Here is a 22,297-nt window from a genome sequence, read left to right as displayed (position 1 = left end):
CTGGGTCAGGAAGATCTCCTGGAGGAGGGCATGGCAACCCACTCCAGTATTCTTGCCTGGAGAATCTCATGGACAGAGGAGCCTGGCAGGCTACAGTCAATAGGGTCACACAGAGTTGGACAGGGCTGGAGTGACTGATTACGCACGCATACAGTTGAATCCCATTGTTGTGCCAGGGTCAGCTGTATATGTAGAACACTATGTTAATTGCTGTGGAGGACCGTCAGCAGTAACATCATCATTGCTCAAAGAACATGGGTCTCCTGCCTTGCAGGCGGATTCTTTACCAACTGAGCTATAAGATTACCCCAGAATTAAGTCAAAATCGAATAAAGTCTATAAATAAATTTACTATGGAAAAGAAACAGATCAGCTTTGTTTATTTTAAATCTGTTAAACTATTACTTACTATAAAATTTATGTTGTGTGGTCACATTTCTTACCTTTTGTAAATGAAGATAGTTTCTAGGGAGGACTCGTTTTATAATTGCATGATGATAGGATTTTTGCTGGAAAATCACACCTAACCTGTTTCAAATATACTTCAACAAAATTAAAAAGAGAAAATAATAACCTACTGATATTCATTCCATATTTATTCAGTTTGCGTCCTCTTAAGTCTTCTGCTTTTATTAGTGTTTAGGGTTCAGTTCCTTTTACTTACGTAAATTGCCTACCACATTAAAAAGTATTTCCTAACACTTTACTCATGTACCATATTTTCTCTTTTTTCTTTTGGATGAGAAAAAAAATTCTATTCTTGGTTAAAATATATTGCTAATTTAAATAAATGAAAAGATAAAATAAAATTTTTTTAATATATTGCCAAAGTATTTCTTTTGTGTTTTTGTAGCTAACTGTAATAATTCTTTTGACTTCCTGCTGTTTCCTCATCAGTTATAGATAGACTTTGTAATCTCCAGCTAAGTTTAAAAAAAAAAAAATAATGAGATTTTCTTGGTCATATATTCTCCTTTTCCAGTGTTCTGCATCACATCCTCTGTTTATTTTCAGTTCTTGCAAAGACCTTGTTTTCTTAGAGCCTTTATCCTACTTCAGAAGTTTTCCCCTATTCATTAAAACATTTAGGACTTTCTGACCCCAAAAGATATTTTAACTGGGCCTAGGTTGACCATCTTAAGTTTTTTGCTGAATGTTCAGTTTGAATCTGTTCTGGGCTATTGCATGTTTGCAGTCTATGTTGTTGGCTTCTTTGTTAAACACTGTCACTCATTAATAAGTTGATACCTGATTTATGATGCTGAATTTTTTGTCTATCCAGGCATGTTCAAATATATTCTTATTTAGCTTATAAAGAATGGGCTTATTTTATTGTCATTTTATAGGGATAATTTGAGTGCTTTGCCGAAAGTTTTGGTAGCATTTTTCTATTCAGAATAGCTTCCAGGTCCCGTTGGAAAGCTTTTGAGATCAGTCTTTCTTAGATTGCCCTAAAGATACATAAATAACTACTAACTTTGCCCAAACTTCACTTTTCTTCCTCTCCTTTTTATTTCTTCTCATTTTTCTTATCTGATTTGCTATCTGAATTCCTGCCATTTAATAAGTGCTTGGTAAATAATAGTTGAATTAAATAATATTAACTGCTTATTAGAAGAACGTAGTGTAGTCCTTTTACTTGATGACATGCCTAGCATATTTTCCCCCCACTTTGGATGCTAAAACATAACTTGATTTACAGAGAAGGAATTACTAAAGAATGAAACCCTCTCAGATTTAGCTTTCCTGGTAGGGCTTAATACATGGCATATTTAATCATCAGACTTTGATCTATCAACAAATTCTCCCCAGCCTGAGTGTTATTCTGTATCTGAACTTAGGCTCCATTTTCTATTAAAATATTTCATTAGTTATTTTAAATTCTTCTCTTACCTTTCTAAATAGCTCAGTTGATTTTTTTAAAGTTATTATCATTGACCTGATAATTGTCATACAGCAGATGAGCTAGCTGTTCTTAGGACCTATCTGTATTCATAGAACACAAGCCATGTCCACTCTGCACAAATGTGTGCTTTCGAAAGCTGTCATTTGATTAAAGGCTTAAGAGATTATATTGGCTAAAGAGGTTGCTGGTCTGGCTTTTAGAAGGGCCCAATTACCAGTAGCTAAAGAAAATAAACTTGATTTCAGTAAAGTATGCATTGATACTAGTATTTTGCTCTTCTAAATACCAAAGCTTAAAAGTTCCTATGTAACATGACCACCTAAATAGTACAGCATAATAATTGTGTGGTGGTCTAATGATAGTAGTGATTTCATCCTATTAAAACATATCATTACAAATTATAGAGAACAAGTGTCCTTTTTCATTAGGATTTTATGTGATACCAGTGTGACAGTTCACTAATCTTTTTTGTTTATGATATATTACCTTTTCTGTCACTGGTAAGAACATATATTATGCATGGAAGAGCACAGTTATTGAAGAAGACAAAATTTGAGCCTTGTCTAAACCAAGCTTTTGACTTTATTTTCATCAGATACTTTTTTGGACAGATCTTAGAGTATTTAAATGTTAAAATGTTTTTCACTTAAATGTTTTGTTTAGAAGTCTCATATTTCTCGGCTTAATATTTATGTGATCTATGTGTATCTTAACAAGGCTGAATATTAGTTATTAACAGGAAAATAAACAAATGGCATTTGAACAAGCATTTTTTTAGGGCCTAATTACTGTGTGCTAGGTACGAATCTAGACCCTAGGCTATAGGGAAAAAAGATGGATTTAACAGTTTTCCTATGTTCGAGGATCTTACCACCTGGCTACTATTTTTGTAGACTTTTAAATAAATTAATTAAAAGCCAGTGTAAATGCTGAAGAAGACATATGTGTTAAGTACTGTAGAGTCATGAAGAAGGTCACATCAGTCTTCCTGGACAGTCTTGGAAGGCTGCTCCAAGAAGGTAACTTTTGCATTAAGTCCTCATTGTGCATCTGGCAATATCTTGTAAAATTAGAAAGCACTTTAAGTACACTAATGTATTCTAATGAAAATAACATTCACTTAAAATGTTAAATATTCCCCCCTTAATCATTAAAACAATGCTTGAAATACCCTGGGACAAAATGAAACTTTGTACTTTCCGTAGTTGTTGGAATGCACTTTTTCTTCAAGGAGGCATTTGAGTCAAGCACACTTATTATTAGTTCCCTTAAATTTCAGCTTTTAACTCTGCAACTTGCAGCGTTCAGTGGAAATGTTTTAATAGTTGAACTACTTTAATAATAATTACATGAAGTTTTGCTATGTAACTTTTTACAAAAGTATTAAAAGTCCTTAAGTGCAATTTATAATCTTGTGCAAGTTCACATGTATAATTTACTTTAAAAAAACACCTTATTTTTTTAATCTTTATAAAATTATTACCTGATTGAGGCCATAGTAGAAATATGTGAATGTGTGTATATGCATAATTAATGCAGATCTTATTTACAAAGTCAAACCAAGATTTTTGTTGCTTGTTCTTTTGTAATCGTTTTTGCTTCATTATAGCTTGAGCATAAATATCTTATTTAAGCTTTTTTCTTTCCAAAACCTTATTTTTACAAATGTTAATTATAGTAGCAGTGACCATAAATGAAACTTGCATATATTACTCAAACTAGTTGCCAGAAAATTTTTGGTAACTTAAATCATAAAATGTATAAATCAAGACTACAAGCTTCTGAAATCTTTTATTGTTGTAAGTCATACCTTGCCTCCTTTTTAAGAACATATAGCAATACAGATTTATTTGAGGTCTGGGGCTTCTCTTTTTAAAAAATATTTATTATAGTATCATGATTTGTGATATACAACTGTTTTGCTAAATATTGTATTTTGTACCATTAGGATCTACAGCTAGAATATGGACAAGGACACCAAAGTAGTTACTTTTTAGGTGCAAACAAGTAAGTAAAATCCTTTTAAAATTATATTTAAATTTAAGAATAATTAAGTTGCCTTTAAATATGTTATTAATTTTATTTTAAATATTTACAGTAGTAAATTTACTAGTCTGGTAGATTATATTTTATAATAATATGTTTTAAACTTTTTTACTGACTTGCCAATCATCTACTCAATAATTGTCATAATGGGAACAGTCACCTTAAATTTTTTATGTCAAGCTACTTTGTAGACCTTACCTGTTAGGGAAAGCTAAGTACATTCCAACTGAAGAGGAATATATGTTTCAGCAATGCATTTCCTTTATTTGCAGAGTTGACATGTTTATTCCTTACAAAACTTGTTCCGAACTTGTTCCGGTGCATCTTCCAATTGTGTTGGCCTGTGAAAACAGATGTAAATAGTCACACTGTTTAGAAATCTTTGTCTTAACTTTTAAAAAAATAAATAGTTAAAAGGAGTCTCAAGTTTTTAAAGTTATCGTATATTTTATGCAAGAAGTAAATCCAGCAGTTAATTCAAGGTCAGCTCTATACCAGGCACTGTCTAGCTGATGCAGCCCAGCAGTGAAAAGGCACCTAGCTTACACGGTGTAACAATTTAAGATGTTCACAGGCCTGAGTTAGCATGTTACTGGGCCAGGGTCTCTGCTGTTTCTCAGAGTCTCATTTCCTGAGTTCATGGATAAATTATCATTATAAAAGCTAATTTATAGGAAAATATTTAAACTGACAAAATCTCCCAGCTATGTGGCTATTATTTCAGTAGTCAGAACTACTTAAAATTTCAAAATATATTTTCAGTGAAATTAGAGGTTTGAGACATATTTTAAGTTAAGCAGATGACTAAAAGACGAGCAACTCAGATTCTCAGATTTAGAGATAGTAATGCAAAATCTTGTCTCTTGTTTTTATAAACTCAAGGTTTAATTTAAATATTCAACTCAGAGAAAGCTTTGAATGACAAGCTAGAGAAGTGCATTAGTTATGACTTAGCTCAAGGTTTTGTTTTTTTTTTTAACCTTATGTTTCCTAAAATTTAAAATAAGTCTAAAATTTCCCTGCTAGGAAAATGAAGTTTTGTCAAAATAGTAGCAACCTGTTCTGTATAGTTTGTCCTAATTTATTGATGGGCAACAAAGGAAAGTCTGTCTCATAATGGGTTAGCAAAAAATTCTGATGTGTTTCTGTGTTATTTTTATCTTAATTTCTCCCTAGTTTTAAGAATCTTGTTAGCAAATCTTGATGTATTTTTATAAGATTTGATAATTTGGAAAAATATTTCCTTTGCCTTTTTTAGTTTATTTTAAATATATTTTTATATTATATACTTACAAAAATACCCCCAAAATAGCCTGTCACTAAGTGCTTTTCCAGATTCCTTGGTTCTCATTTGTCTGATTGTGGTTTTTTTTTTTTGATTGTTAAACATTTTCATATTATATAGTTTACTTTGGCTAGGTAAAATGTTAATAATTTGCCCAACCTTCATTTTTTGATTAATTGGATCCCTGCTTAAGGAACTGTATTCTATATAACGAATCACTGGCAAGGTAGGTTGGCCAAAAGTTTGCACTTTGGCTGTGTTTCATGTACAGGTATATACATACATGTGACATGAGCATGGATGTAGCACTTCTCTTACTGTACCGATATGTCTGCTTTATTCTTGTGACCAAGCAGTGTTTTAAAACTCACAGGATTTTCTGCTTTCTCCATAGGTGAGCAGGCAGACAGATTTCCATTTATGGGTTTCTACCTATTCCAGACCACATAGGAACTATCTAAGAGAGTTTTTTTGGTTTTTTTTTTTAATAGAATACATACATATTTTGACTTAGTTGTTTTCTTTTGGATTCTGTTAATATTGGGGTCAACTTTTCTATTTAAAACCAATATATTATTTTTAAAAGAAAAATTATTTCTGATTTCTTTTAATATAGAGCCAATGTTCTAAAAATAAATTCTCTTCTAAAGACTTAAATAACAGTGAAAAGAAATTCCTGGCATAATTAAGTATAGCATAATTAAGTCACTTTAGTCGTGTCTGACTCTGTGCAGCCCCATGGACTGCAGCCTGCCAGGCTCCTCCATCCATGGGATTCTCCTGGCAAGAGTACAGGAGTGGGTTGCCGTGCCTCTCCAGGGGATCTTCCTGACCCAGGGATCGAACCCATATCTCTTATGCCTCCTGCATTGGCAGGTGGGTTCTTTTACCACTAGCACCACTTTGGAGTGTAGCAGTAGTAAATGCCAGATCAGAGTCAGAACCGTCTCTTGCTATAACTATGTAACTTGGAGAAATTTACTTCAGTTTTCTCTAATGAATGGGGATTATAATAGTACCTGCCTCACAGTATGTTAAGGATGAAATAGAATGATCATTGCAAAACATTTAACACCTTTTTAGTAAAAACACGTTTGTCACCCTTACTTACTGTATTTACTCAGTAAATCTTGATTGTAAGAGTAAATGAGTATGAGTGAAAGAATAAAATTGCCTTTTGGTTTTAAAGAAATGGGGAGGTTTTTTGCTTTGTTTTTTAATATAATCAGGGCAATACTTAACAGTTTTGAGCCAGTTAGGCAGTTGAAAGGGTATAGTAACAAGCAGCTGAGTCAGATATGCTAAACACTTGGGTGGTGGCTTTTTATTTCTCTATCTGCTTCTTTGGTTCATCAGTTAAATATATGATCTGTTTACAGATTGTACCATTTGTAAACTCTTCATCCAAATTTTTTAATCATTTTAGATTGACTTTATTTAATTCAACATGTGAGGGCATCTTTTTTTATTTGTTTTATTCATTACTGTTTCATAATTCCATAAAAGGCATTTAAGTAGGCTAGTGAATAGTGACATTATTTATTATGTTGCATCTAGTCTTGTGATTAAATCAATATCATATTTTTCTCCAATGCATTCAAAGTACAATATTTAGTATAAATGAACCTTTATGTAAATTTAGCCATATTTCATTTTCTCTTTTATAAAGGCTGAAAAGCAAACCATGTTCTCTCCTTTTCATTAAGACTTCATGAAATTCTATAACTTTATTAACAAAATATCTTAACTCATCGTAGGAGATTTACAAGTAATAAATAAAAAAATATATGAGCCCCTAGCCATAGAATGTCTGCTTTTTCATGTTCTCTTATTTTTACAGAACCTTTAATGCCAGGAAGATAATGTTTTAAAAAGTGAAATGCCATATAAGTCCAATTAAATGTGGTAAACTGAAAATAAAAATACATTTTAAATTCCCCTTTTAATTATTTTCAAATGCTAATATTCTCTACTGGAAAAGAAATGGCTCAGAAAATATTGTCATATGCTTAAGAAAAAGTTTTTTTCATATCTTCTAAGATGGCTTCCCTTATAGCTCAGTTGGTAAAGACTTTGCCTGCAGTGCAAGAGACCTGGGTTCAATTCCTGGGTTGGGAAGATCCCCTGGAGAAGGAAATGGCAACCCACTCCAATAATCTTGCCTGGAGAATCCCATGGACAGAGGAGCCTGGCAGGCTACAGTCCATGGGATTGCAAGAGTTGGACACAACTTAGCGACTAACCCCCCAAGATAGTGTGAAAGCCTACTGTAGAGTTTAGAAGAAATTATATTTCATTTGATAAAAGTACAGCAGTGCTTCTGAAATTTTTAGTCTCAGGATCCCTTTACAGTCTTAAAAATTATTAATGACCTCAATGAGCTTTTGTCTATATGGGTTACAAATATAAATATTTGTAGTACTGAAAGCTTCAAAATATTTTTTATTTCAAATAGTAATATATTCATTCTGTATTATCATTAACAAAGTTTTTTGTGTGTATTAAAAAATTCCTCATCTTTAAGAATGAAGTGAAATGCCAACTCTTAATGGTACCTTCTTTGTAACACCAGTTGGTTCTTCTCATGAGACTTAGAAGCAGCTTATATATGGCAGTATAATACAGCAAACATTTTGATGAGGGCCACAAACAACATTGTTTTATGAAGAATAGCTGGTTTTTTCTGAAGCAGAATAATATTGGGGGAAAAGGTGGCATTGTTTTATGTTTTTTTGCAGAAATTCTTAGTATCTGGCTTGATAGAACACAGCTGGATTCTCATGTCTGTTACTAACCTATTATGATATACATCTCATGAAAACATGAAAAGAGAGTGTTAGTCATTCAGTCGTGTCCAGCTCTTTGGGACCCCATGGACTGTAGTCTGCCAGGCATCTCTGTCCATGGAATTCTCCAGGCAAGAATACTGGAGTGGGTAGCCATGCCCTTCTCCAGGGGATCTTCCTGACCCCAGGATTGAAGCCAGGTCTCCCACATTTCTTTACCATCTGAGCCACCAGGGAAGCCCTTCACATCTCATAGTCTCCAGAAAACTCTCCTGAGTTTCATTCTCAGTGAAAGAATGAAAGTGAAAAAGAAAGAGAAAGAGTAAATGAGTATTTTTTTTTTAAGTGCTTTAGATTATGAAAATAGTTTTTACCTTGCAAACCTCTTACAGGAGCCTAAAGGACCTCCAGGGTTGCCAGACCATACTTTGAGAATTGCTAATTTAGAGCAGTGTTACTTGGTTGATAATAATAATGTTAAAAACCCCGTTAACTGAATACTTACTGTACTCTTAAATTACTGTTCAAAGCGTTTTACCTATATTAATTCACTGTATTTTCAGATAGACATTTTGATCTAGATACTATTGTAATTCCCACTCTGCAGATATGGAAAGTGAAGCTTAGGGAAATCATCGTAACTGATTGAAGGCCACATCACTTAGAGTGGCAGAGACTACTTCACAGCTTGAAATCATTTCGCTGTACTGCCTCCAGGTAGAAGCTCTGTCTGTTAGACCTAGGCCTTGAAGAGCGTTGTGAATAGATAATATGTTTGGCCGAAGTCCCTCAATGTTTTTACATGCAAAATAGGGTTTGCAATTAGTTTGTGGTTTTCCTATGTCATTTACAACTCCAGAGTTAAAATTTTGTCATTTTAAAAGACTTAAATTGTTATTTAACTATCCTAATTAAAACACTTGATGGCTAAAATCTATTCTGTTGTTTATACCAGCTAACCATACGTTTCATTTTCTCTGGTTTTATGCTTTGATAATTCTGAGGGTAGTTTTTTCCACTTTATATAATAGGAAAGGGAAATGATTAGAAGGTACTACCTTACAATTTTTGAGGACAGTAGATTTTCTGCTGAATCACTTTTACCATAGTAATCTATCAGTAACCATGTTTCTCTCATTCTCATTAGCTTTAAGAAGGCTCTTGAGTTTTTATGCTTAAAGAATATAATACAGGAGGTATGCTGCATGAACAGGCAGGGAAAAGAAGGGACCTTCAGGAATGCTGTGAATTCTCTCTTACATTCCTGAATACCAAAGTTTTATAAATTGCTCCTAATGATAAAATCCTCACAACTGGTCTGATACAGGCTTAGTCTCCCTAAAGTGTAAATGTGTTTGCCAGTACACCACTGGAGAACAGATCCTTCAGGTGAGTGAGTGTCTTCTGTGAAAGCAAAGTGCTGCTACATTCATGTGTTCACATCACATGCATGCGTGCTTTTGCAGAGATCCAACATGTTGAGTTTCATTTTGTAGGATTGCCTGAGAGCATGATGTTTTTTTTAAAGTGTGTCACCTTTCTTAAGAAAAAGAAAATATAATTTCAGGTGTCAGGTAAAATAGTCCAGGTAAAAATGTAAATCCTGGAAACCCTTGAGTGTGACCCTGCAATTATTGTTTGTCAGTTTTATTGTGACATTTCATGGTGGGTTGTCCTTTGTTTGAATTAATATTTTTTCAGTAAACACTAGGATTTATTTTGTTCATTGAAAATACATGTATAAAGACAAGAGCAGCAGAAAATAGAGATACCTCATTAAATGATGTTTTATGGTATAGAGATGATTGTTGTAGCAAGTTTTTAGTGAGTAATAAAAGTGTTTATTTGAAAAATTTATATATAAGGTTAATGTGATAAAAAATTGTACTTGGTATCTCTCTGCTTTATTCACATTATTTTTAATTTTTACTTTTCTCCAAAGGAGTCTTCTGAAGTCTGTTGAAGAAGAATTACATCAGCGGTAACTTTAATTTTTAATTAAGTTTAAAATATTTTATGTTACAGATGAGTCAAGTCCATTTGCCCCCTTCTCTATCATATAGCCAAAGAGTGTTTTGTTGTTGTTTTAATATTCTGAATCCTGTAAAGATATAGAAATAAAATTCTGTCCTGTGTTAGCTCTTCTTGCATTTTCTAAAATTTCTTCTTAAGCCTTTTGGTAAAGTCCATTTAGTAACATTGGAATTAACCTTTTTTATCCTTAGAGGGCATGTGGCACATTTAGAAGATGATGAAGGAGATGATGATGAATCTAAAAAGTAAGTTCTGTTTCCAGTTTTAGTAAAAGAAAGAGTGTCATTTGACCTGATTTAGTAAATCTGATGGCTTAATACTGAAGTAATTTTACTGTCTTTTATAATATAGTATCATGGGTTGTTTATAATATAGTGTCCTAGGACTTCCTGGTGGCTCAGACAGTAAGGCGTCTGCCTACAATGCGGGAGACCCAGGTTCGATCCCTGGGTTGGGAAGATCCTCTGGAGAAGGAAATGGCAGCCCACTCCAGTACTCTTGCCTGGAAAATCCCATGGACAGAGGAGCGTGGTAGGCTAGAGTCCATGGGGTCACAAAGAGTTGGACACGACTGAGCGACTTCATCATGGGTTGTACCAGAGTTTCTTTAGTTTCCTCTGTTCTAGTTGTATTAGTTCGGACATCCTTAACAAAATACCATAGACTGGTATTTATTTCTTATGGTTTTGGAGGCTGGGCTGCTGGTCAGTTTACTTCCTGGTGAGAACTCTCCTTCAGGCTTGCAGACAGCTGCCTTCTCAGTCAGTATATCCTTAGACTTCCCTCAGTGTGTGCGTGCAGGCAGAGATGTCTCTCTTCCTCTTTTTATAAGGCCACCAATCCTGTTGGATTAGGGCCTCATTCTTATGACCTCAGTTAAATGAGCTTAATTAAAAAGCACTCCCAAAAGCACTGTCTCCAAATGTAACCAGTCATATTGGAGTTAGGAGTTTAACATATAAATTTTGAGGAGACACAGTTCAGTCCAAAAGTTTTACTAACTCATTCCAGCATCAAGTCTAAAGTCCAAAGACTCATCTAAATATCATCTTAAGTCAATCTGATATAGATTTCATGATCCCTAGATCACCTTCAGGATTTATTCTTTCCTTCTTTTGAAGAAGCATACATGTTTGGAAAGCTCTGTCATCCTGTCCGCAGCCTCCCTTCATTTGTCTTGTCCATCTTCCATTCAAGCTCCAGTGTTTGTTCTGGTACAATCCCATGAATTCTCTGAGTGATAGTTCAGGCGTACCCGTGGTGTTCTCTCCAGTACTTGCTTCCTGATGCCATCCATTTTGGAGCTAATACAGATAGGCTGAGAATTTTTCAAATTTCAAGTTCTGGTTCCTTTTTGCTTAATAATTCCTTCTTCAGTTCATCTCTCTTCTCTCATTTCACTGTAAGCAATCAGAAAGAAGCAAGCCACTCCAGCAGTTTGCTTCGAAATCTCCTCAGCTAACTTATCCAGTTTCATCCCTTGCAGATTTTCCTTCCACCGAACACTAGAACAACACAATTCAGCCAAGTTCTCTGCCACTTTTTATGAAGGATTACCTTTCCTCCATTTCCCAGTAACTGCATTTCCATCTTGAAACCTCACCAGAATAGCCTTTAATGTTCACATTTCTACCAACATTCTGTTAATGACTATGTGTGTATTCTCTAAGATGGAAGCTTTCTCACCAGCTCTCCTGTTTTCTCACTGACCTCTCACTCTTAGCATCCATATTTAACTCTTACAGTCTTTGCTTATTACTCAGTCTCAAAACTGTTTTCACATTTTGAGGTGTTTGTTACAGTAGCACCCCACTTCTTGGTACCAAAATATGTTTTAGCTCAGGCTGCCATAACGAAATATCATAGACTGAGTGGCTTGAGCAACAGAGACTGGTCACAGTTCTGGAGTCTGGAAGTTCAAGATAAGGTGCCTGCAGATTCAGTTCCCAGTGAAGGCCCTCTTCTTGGCTCGTAGACAGTGGCCTTCTTGCTTTGTCCTCACACAGTCTTTTCTCATCTGTGCACACACACAGAGAAGGAGATCTCTTCCTCATCTTACAAAGCCACCAATCCTATTGGATCAGCTTCCTACCCATATGACCTCGTTTAACCTCAGTTACCTCCTAGAAAGCCCTATGTCCAAACACAAGCACATTGAGGGTTAGAGTTTCAACCTACAAATTTTCAGTGGACACAGTCAGTCCATAGCAGGAGTTGATTTTAAAAAAAAATAACTTTGAAAAATGTTTACAGAGACAGTAGACATATCCTGTGGTTTAATGTTATAAGTTAGTAATTGGTAGCTGCTAGAATTATTACTGTAACTACAAAGAGTCTTACTATATGGTTGATTAAATTTCATCTGATGTGTTTCAAGTAAGCAAATCCTTTGGGTACAATTTTTTTTTTTATTTTTTACAATTGTATTTTTAAGGGGAGAATATTTTCCCTTCTGTATTTATTGATGTTAGTTCTTTGAGAGAGGAGAGGGATTTTGTTTTTGTTTTTTTAAATAAGGATGCAGTTTCCTGGCAGAGTGATGAAAACACCTGAGAAGCCATTGGAACATTGATTTTCTTTCCTCCCTCACCACTATGTGACCTTGGGCTGGGTCATTTAAACCTCTCTGGGCCTCAGTCTCCTCAGCTGAGAATTTATGCTCAATAATCTTTTAATTTTAGTTTAGTCCTGAGTTATAATGAATCTCAGTTCCAATCAAGTATTCTGCCATTAGTGTCATAGAGCATGTAAATGAAAAAAGCATGAAGCTTTTGATGAGCTTCATCAGAGATATTTCCTATCTAATAGTAGTAAAAATGAAGCTTATATCGTGATATATTTTTATATCATTTTGCTATCTTTCCTTAAACCAATTGTTGCTTGTGTTTTTATATTAATTACCTTTCAATTGATGTAAATTGGAATTATAGCTATCTTTTCCAGTTTTAATTACTAAATATTACTTGGAAACAAGAAAGCATATAAACTCAGTTACTTCTCAGTAGTACTTCATTCAGCGTAACATGATTATTTCACAGAATATTTCGGAAAACACTCATCTTAGAAAAAGAAACCTGTATATACAAATCATCTATATTTTTGAAAAATGAATCATATTTTAATAATGATTTATTTGTAAAATGAAGAGTTCTGATTCTAAGTGTTTATGTTTTTATAGTTCAACCATGAAAGCCAAAGTTCCACCTCCCTTGCCACCAAAGGTAAGAAGATTTGTATTTCACTGTGAATCGTGTTTGTGTATGTTATTGTTCTGCCACTTTAAAACTGTATTAGTACTTACTCTGTAGCTTATTTTCACTTAGGATTCACAAAGAAAAATCTTGAAGTTACTAATCATGATATGAGTAGATGATTGTAATTGTTTTTGTCCTTTTTTTTCCAATTTTCAAATTTATTATTTGATGTTAATTCTAAATAATAAGTTCTAGAAATTCATAAATAAAAATGATTATTTCACTTGGGTTAAAAAACTCATATATTTAATAAGATTTTCTCTCCTCTAAATCTATAATCTACAGGTAACTGATTTCCTGAGAATGGGTGAAAAAAGATAGTTACCATTACAGATATTTAATTTTCAGAAGATACTTTTAAATAAAAAATACAATTTAGGACAATAATTTAAAAATAAAACTTTAGATGAATGGTTAAGGAAGCTGTGGTACATATACACCATGGAATATTACTGAGCCATTAAAAAGAATTCATTTGAATCAGTTCTAATGAGATGGATGAAACTGGAGCCCATTATACAGAGTGAAGTAAGTCAGAAAGATAAAGACCATTACAGCATACTAACACATATATATGGAATTTAGAAAGATGGTAACGATAACCCAATATGCAAAACAGAAAAAGAGACTCAGATGTACAGAACAGACTTTGGGACTCTGTGGGAGAAGGCGAGGGTGGGATGTTTCGAAAGAACAGCATGTATATTATCTATAGTGAAACAGATCACCAGCCCAGGTGGGATACATGAGAAAAGTGCTCGGACCTGGTGCACTGGGAAGACCCAGAGGAATTGGGTGGAGAGGGAGGTGGGAGAGGGGATCGGGATGGGGAATACATGTAACTCCATAGCTGATTCATGTCAATGTATGATAAAACCCACTGCAATGTTGTGAAGTAATTAGCCTCCAACTAATAAAAGTAAATGAAAAAAAAATTTTTAGCAACAAAAGCTTTTTGTCAAACAAAACAAAGCATCATTAGAGAATTCCCTGGTGATTCTATGGTTAGGACTTGGCACATTCCTTGCAAAGGCCCAGGTTCAATCCCTAGTGAGGGAACTGAGATCCCACAAGCTGTGTGACATGACCAAAAATAAAAGGAATCATAAATAATAAAATAATCCCAACTGATGGGATATTTTATAAGTAAAATAAGTTGATAGATATGGTAATTAAATTTATAAGTTCATATGCATAGCAAATTTTAATTATAAAATGAACTGTTTATAAAATGAGTTGTTATTAGGTTTGAAATCAGGAGTTATAAATGAGGACTGGAGTTCAACCAGTCTAGATATCCAGTGTACTACTACTATATTTTGTTTTCATTTTATACTTTTAAAAAAATCATGATCCACACACATAAGTAATATTGTTCTTTTTTGTTTAGTTTTACATTAGAAATATAGAGCTCTGAATTTCAAAGAGATAAATATGGCTCAGTCTCCCTAATAAGGGATACATTATAAAAATTTATAAATTCTGTAAACCTTTGTCTGACTGAAGGTTTTTCTGTTGTCTACACAGAAAGTCTCTCAGGTATCCTGTATTGCTGAGTTTGTGTTCTCTGATTTAATACAGTTTTAATCAGCATCTTCTCCTGTTGCGTATCAGGAAGATTAAGCATTAACATTAAAGACTTTGAGTCATCTGAAAGAGACAGTTTAGAGATTAGCCTTGAAAGGAATTGAACTTTAATTAGCATGAATGTTTAAAATAAAAAGAGACTCATTTAATTGAGACCATAAAGACCAGAATATTTTTATTTGGCAAATTTAAGTGGGTAGGCTTCTGAGGAATTAATAGAGAGTAGAACAAGGTCTTTTTTCTTGAGAAAACATTTTTGTGTACATTTTTAGGATATATATTAAGATTATCTGAATCAGATAGTTGAATATCCTTGAAACTCAACTATTAAACACAGTTTGAAAGCCTCTGATATATAGTAATATTTACTTCAGGGAAGATACTTAATATTTTTCATGATTAATGAAACATGAGTGATTTCATGTTTAGTCATTGGTCTCCTTTTCTGTATTGTTTCAGCCTAAGTCCATATTCATACCACAGGAAACTCATTCTACTGAGGATGATAATCAAGGAACAATCAAGAGGTGTCCCACATCAGAGAGCCCAGCAAAGCCTTCGCAAGTACCACCGAGGCCACCACCTCCCAGGTTACCGCCTCAGAAGCCTGTGGCTTTAGGTAATGACTAAGAGGAGGTGAAATAAGAGTGTTGCCAGGTTTTCATAATGCGTGGAGAAAAGTAGAAGGACTCCTTCTTTGAAGAGATGACTTGACATTCCTTTGAGGAGAAGAGAAGGAAGCAGTGGCTATAGAGATGAAGTCTGCTTTTTGCCTCATAGTTTGAAGTGTTTTTATGACAGGATTACCTGACCCAGGCTGATATTTTGCCTCTTGCTTCTCATTTCATGTCTAGCTTTCCCTCTTTTAGATAATTATTTGTACCCAATTTGTCATTTATCTGTAGAGTGAGGCAACAAAAGAAATTAAACTCTGAACAAACAAGGAAAATGTGTTTTGGTCCTAGGCTACTTCTTGAGAAAAAGAAGAGGACGCCTTGTCTAACCCTTGTTTTATTTCGATTAATCATTTTAGAAAAACAATTGTCGGTATTTGCTTCCAAATTAATCCTCAAAGATGCTGTTTTAATACTGTGAAGTTTCTTATGTTTATGCAAAAGAAGCAATTAAAAAATAGAGTAGTAATGTTCCTTGGATAACAAACTATAAATTGCTACTTTCCTGAAAGTAGTTGTGTATTCAGTACTTTTTTCTTTTTAGCACAAATATATGTACTTAGATACAACCTGAATTTTAATTTGCCTATATGAAAGAAATAGAGATAAAACTAGAACATATATATGATTGTTATACTACTAAATATTCTGACTGGATAATCCCAAATGAAGGCTGAAACTGTCTCAGAGATAATATATTTTTTCCTACTTGATAATTTTCTGAATGAAAATTTTCATGAAAATTAATCCTTTTTTTTTTAATATATTTAAACATATCTTATTGAAGGAAATGGAGTGAGCTCCTTCCAGCTAAATGGTGAACGAGATGGTTCATTATATCAACAACAGAATGAATATAGAGGCACTAACCTTTCAAGGAAAGAAAAGAAAGATGTACCAGTAGGTATTTATGTTCGTAAGCTCTACTTGTATTTGTTTCCTTTTTGACTATTAAATTAGTTTTGCAGTTTTAATTAATGAAACAATAGCAATTATATATTTTATAATTAGTATATTTATATTTTAGTATGTTAATAGTAGGTTGTTTAAATCTTGAAAAAAATTACTTTGCTATGGTAAACATGAATGAAGGCTTTCTACTCTTCAAATTATTTAGGCCAATTGGTTATATTGCATATTATAAAATGTGGCCTTCTAACATACTGGTAAACCTTTAATATTTTTGTGATTGTTGAGAAATATTATTCTCATTAATGAGAATGATTCTTACATGTTTCTTTTATGGTCTCAAGAACTTATGGAAGGAAAGCCATACCTTCTACCTCAGGACAAATTTCTGTCACATAATTTGTGATGTTACTACTTTTACCAAAAAAAATAGCTAACAAGGAAGAAAAATTAAGGTTATTTCTAGTAGATATAAGATACCACTTCAGGAAAGATGCAATTAGCCTTAGCAACTGTTCCTATTAGAAAAATTTGATAAAACACTATGACATAACTACTAGAACATCAATAGAATTTATCAGGGAGATTAAAATTTGTGAAGCATTTACACTTAATTATCAGAAGACATTCTATGATGTCCATCATCATAGAACTTAACCAAAAAATCCGTAAAATTCCCAATTCAGCGGATGTAAACAAGATCATAAGTCAGTATTTTGGGGGAATTTTTTGTGTATACTAATTTTTGTTATTCTTCTAGAAATTCATAGACCATTTAATATGTTTATGTGCATATAGCTGTAATAACTTTGTACACTAAGCACATTGCTAGAGGGTTTTGTAATGTATCTGTTGTTATAAGATTGCACTATAGAATGTGACATACCATTTTTATGATTCAGTTAAAGCATTTGACTGGGGTTATGCATTCTAATTTCTGAAACTTAGGACATTTTTAACAAAAGTGAAATAAATGTCTTTTAGAAATCATAGGGTTTATGTAGTCTCTCCAACTGAGTAGTGCCTTTTTTATCAGCTTAAATTTTAGCAATCCTTCTAATGTAGTAGTTTAAAAATTCACTTAATGACTGTAACAGTATAATAACATTTGAGAAATGAGTACTTTTTTAAATTTATGTATTTTAAATTCACTTTTTCTATTACCTTATTAGAATATGGAACTAGTAGTTAAACTAAAAGTCTCAATAATTCTGAAATAAATATGTCATGACTGTATCATAGGATAAAAAGTATCCATGGTATATTGAAATGTGATTGCAGTTTATGCAGCTTCTTGAAATTATTTACAGCCTCTTGAAATTATTTACAGCCAATTCTGTCAGTACTTAAATTAAATCTGACAGTTACAACTTTCAGAGCTCCCTAATTAAAAATGTTTTGCTAAAATAGATGATATATGATAATTTAGGGACATCTATATAAAATTATGTACATAAATTATTTGCAGAATGAAAAAAAATTATCAGAAATTGATGGCAGTATGTACATCCTCATAAACATATCTCCAAAGTAAAATTTCATAGTCTTAATTTTAGAAATGTCTAAAAGTTACTCATATAAATAGTACTATACAGAATATTTCATTTGTATCATGTATATGAAATCAGTTAGCAGTAGCTTTAAAATTTTTATCTCATTTAAATAATTCTGATTTATATTAAACTGAGAAAAATTTATAATGTCATTCCTTAAAATGCTGTTATTAAGATTAAAAGAAACTAGACTATCAGAAAGCTTATGTTTAAATTATAATCTCTCCCAAGAAGATTCTTTCTCCAGGGATAAATCATAAAATTGAAAATAACCTATTCTCCTGAGGTAAATCATATACCCCAGGAATGTAGCCCCTTGGAAAAATATCTGGAACTCTTGAGGATGTTGTCATAGATGAATGATGTGATTGTTTTTGCTCTCCTTACATTATCATTATACTCTGACCAATGATTCATGCATTTGAGTCCATCAGAGTTTAAAACTTCAGTGGACAAAGCACTTGGTAAATGAGGTTAACAATCTACAGACTAGGAGAAAGCATTTGTAATATATAGCAGATAAAGTATTTAAGTCTCATTTATATAAAGAACTCCAAAAAATAAATAACTCAGTTTTTTTTAAAAAAAAAAAAAGCAAGGCAGGGAGGGGAGAATTCACAGAAGAGGAAATATAGTTAGCCAATAAACATTTCTTTAAAAAGGTTCTCAACCTTCCTAGCTGTCAGTGGCATGCAAGTTAATGAGAAACAAAGGGGAAAACTTTTTTTACTCCTGTAAAAACTGTTATAAATTTGATAACATTGTCTGTGAGACTGTGAAGAACCAAGACTTGTACATTGCTGATGGGAGTGATACAAAATGGGCACTTGGAAAGGCAGTTTAGCAGTCAGTATCCACTAAAATGCAAAAGCTACAGACCCCATGTTCCAGTATTTTCACTTCTCACAGCATATTCTTTAAAAAAACCATTTCCACCTTGTGTAGTAAACTATATGCAAGGGTGATGATTTCCACATTGTTGATGTAGTAAAAAATGGAAAATAATCTGAATATCCAATAACAGGAAATAGCTAAAGTTTGTTGTATTCATACTGTGCTGCAGTTAAAGCCAATGGCAAACAGGTCTGGAAGGATACACAGATATGTGAGTATTTTTTAATGTAATATAATTGCCTAGAGAAAGATTTGGAAGGGTACATGATAAACCATTTGGGGAGGGCAGGTTCTAGGAGTAAGTGGACTGTGAAAGGATTATAGAGATCTTCAGTATTATCTATAATGTTTTGTTTGACAAGAAATGTATTCATTTATTTTATTGGGACACATGAGTTTGAAATAACAGTGTTGATAAACTAAACAAGAAGTATAATCATGCATGTGTTCTTTTTCTAGAAGCCTATTAGTAATGGCCTACCCCCAACACCTAAAGTGCATGTAAGTATAAATATCAAATAGGCTAAATTTTCAAACTGAATACAATAACATATAATTTCTTGAGTATGTGTCTTTGGTTGGATTTTTTTGCCTGTTTGAAAGAACCCCCATTATAGTGAAAAAATCTTTCTAATTGATTATATTTGAAAAGTATAGCTTTTCAAAAGAATTATGATACATTATACATTTTATAGCTTCTTTATTTGAAAATTACTAATGTTTTTGCACATATATTTGAAGGAATGTGAAAAATGCCGTTATCAAAAACAGAATTTTAGAACTAGGAGGAGCATTAAAGGAGCATCTGGCCCTAATTTTATTTTGTCCATGGGTAAAACGGAGACCCTTTGGATCCAGTTTGGGTCCAGAATCCTGTTTGCTGAAAAACATGGAGAACTCATGGCTCCTGACTCCTTTTCTCTCTTCAGTCCCCAAGTCGGGGGAAGGAGCGTTCAGCTCCTTTGGGAGCTGACCCAATGGGAACATGGGGTCACAGAGTTGGACACGACTGAGTGACTATCACTGACTCACTCAAAACTGAGACCCAAAGATATTAGTCACCAAAATCACAAACCACCGCCCAGCTCTAACCAGAACTAAAACTAGACCTTAGGTGTCCTATATTATAGTCCTTATCATTTTTTATATCTGTGTATATACACCATGCTGTCTTTTTTAGGATTAAAATTATGTTGTGCTCAGTCATGTTGGAATCTTTGCAACCCCATGGACTGTAGCCCTCCTCTGTCCATGGAATTCTCCAGGCAAGAATACTGGAGTGGGTTACCATTTCCTTCTCCAGGGGATTTTCCCAACCCAGGGATCAAACCCATGGCTTCTGCATTGGCAGGTGGAGTCTTTATCACTGAGCCACCAGGGAAGCCCTTAAAATTATATTAACTCAGTTTAATTTTAGTTAAATATGGATAGAACTACATTTTGCTGATTTATCTATAACCTGAAACTTCATATAACACTAGTTTAGACAGTGTCCCTAGTTTTTCTAGTTTGTAACCTCTCAAGTCTACTTTTTAGCCCTTTTACCTTTTAACTCTACTATTAGTATAAAAATCTGAATAATTATGCCTCATCTTACAAAAAGAAGTTTTGAGTGTAGAGGGTCCCAGGTCTAGGAGATACATAGGTATGATAGGGGTGAGATTTGTTGTTGGGCTACAGGATGAACCTCCTTTACCAGGCATGCAGTTGACAGGGAAGAGCTGATAACTGTGGACCAACTGTACAAGTTAGGTTTAGGTTGAAACTGTTTTGATTGTTTTGTACCTCATTCTGTCATTTAGATTTTTAGGAGTTTAGCAGTACCTTAACATAGGAATTTGATGTACCTATCTTAAAGGATAATTATCAGGATTAATTAAACAATAGAATTTCTGCCCTATACCATAGAAACATTTCTTATTGGCCTTCTGCCACACACTGGTATGCCAGGCTGTTGTTCTTTTTGGAGAACTAAAATCTTGAAAATACTGGTTGCTAGGTTTCTATGAATAAAAAGGAAATTTTAATATCAAATATTTTGATTATTTTGTGTTAATATTTTTAATCCACTGTAGTCAACAATAATCACTGTATTGTCTCTGTGTTTGTGAAGAAACTATTCCTGCTGTAAAATGACGCACAGTAGTGGTCCAGTGTAGGAAAAGGTGCTTTCACCGCTGTGGGCCTAGGTTTGATCCCTTGCTCACAAGCTCTGTGGTTTGGCCAGAAGAAAAAAGAAATGAGCCACAGTGCTCTTCTTCTGATCAAATGCTTCTGTATCCTTTTTCCCCTCCAAGTTATTTATTCTAACCAGAACAGTCATTTCAAAATTAACATCTTACTCTTTGAAGATCAAAAAACATTCAAATGAGTGATATTATATTTCATTATAAGGTATTTATTATCTGAAAAGTTTGTAAATGAGCTTGATAAATAAATATTAACATCAAAGAATAAAGCTTTTTGTTGACTTCTTCCAGGGAGAATAATCAGATTGCTCAATTTTTTTTTGTAAAGTACATCTCTCTGTTTTGAGATTAAAGTACATATATGAGTTTCAAATCAACTGTACCTCTTCTACTTTGTAATATGAAATTCAGTGATTAATACTATTTTTAGGCTCATGAAACCAAGTAAGAAAATTTTCACCTTTGTAGAGATTATGGATTTCCTTATCAGAGAATATTGTATTAGTCTTAATGTGGGATATGTAAGTAATACTTCTATAAGCAAATTATTGTGCAGAATTAATTGCTATTACTGCTTTGTTTATTTGAGAAGATAGGAAGAATAAAGTGACTTTTAAGTAAAATCTTATCTAACTGTCCTTGTGCCTGGAACCTCCTTGATATCACTGTAAGGCAAATGACTAGGACTTGATAGATTCATTTAGTTATTTTTTGGTTTTCCAGATGGGTGCCTGTTTTTCAAAGGTTTTTAATGGATGTCCCTTGAAAATTCACTGTGCAACATCATGGATAAATCCAGACACAAGAGGTAGTACTATATGTTTTTATCTATTTTTATTTTTCTGATTGCTTAGTGTTTTCATGAGGCTAGAACAGCACTCAGTTTTAATCACTTTATGCATATCTTTCTGAAATATAATTTTTAAAAATTCAAGGTAAATCCATTTCTTTGTGTTATTAGCAGTGTTTGAGGTGACACATGATATTAAAATTTTAACTATATAGTCACCATATCAACATATTGAAACCGTATGCTCTGTGCCATCTATCTGTATAAAGATGTTCATAGATAGACATGTACACACATATGCACATGCTTGCTGTTTCTTACACACACACACGCAAACAGATTTACTAAATCTTTTAAATTGCCAAGGTGTAGGTACTTTTATTTCACAGG

The 22,297-nt window shown here is 33.3% G+C and overlaps 1 protein-coding gene across 9 annotated transcripts in view; it reads left to right on the top strand.

Annotated features, from left to right (window-relative positions):
• Positions 1-22,297, top strand: part of MAP4K3 (mitogen-activated protein kinase kinase kinase kinase 3) — a 175,929-nt gene that overhangs the window by 131,982 nt on the left and 21,650 nt on the right. For 5 of the 9 annotated variants that reach the window (XM_070477153.1, XM_070477168.1, XM_070477178.1 and 2 more), the window contains 9 exons: positions 3,855-3,913; positions 5,431-5,463; positions 9,966-10,004; positions 10,249-10,302; positions 13,236-13,278; positions 15,358-15,517; positions 16,360-16,472; positions 19,388-19,429; positions 21,841-21,925. In XM_070477153.1, the coding sequence (XP_070333254.1) occupies positions 3,855-3,913; positions 5,431-5,463; positions 9,966-10,004; positions 10,249-10,302; positions 13,236-13,278; positions 15,358-15,517; positions 16,360-16,472; positions 19,388-19,429; positions 21,841-21,925 (628 nt within the window). The remainder of the gene's footprint in view (positions 1-3,854; positions 3,914-5,430; positions 5,464-9,965; positions 10,005-10,248; positions 10,303-13,235; positions 13,279-15,357; positions 15,518-16,359; positions 16,473-19,387; positions 19,430-21,840; positions 21,926-22,297) is intronic. The other 4 variants (XM_070477190.1, XM_070477158.1, XM_070477201.1 and 1 more) reach the window with 1 other exon arrangement.

Source organism: Odocoileus virginianus, chromosome 2 (assembly GCF_023699985.2).
Source record: "Odocoileus virginianus isolate 20LAN1187 ecotype Illinois chromosome 2, Ovbor_1.2, whole genome shotgun sequence".
NCBI classification, from domain to species: domain Eukaryota; kingdom Metazoa; phylum Chordata; class Mammalia; order Artiodactyla; family Cervidae; genus Odocoileus; species Odocoileus virginianus.
The sequence above is the reverse complement of the archived record's forward strand: the minus strand, read 5'-3'. Positions and strand labels throughout refer to the sequence as shown.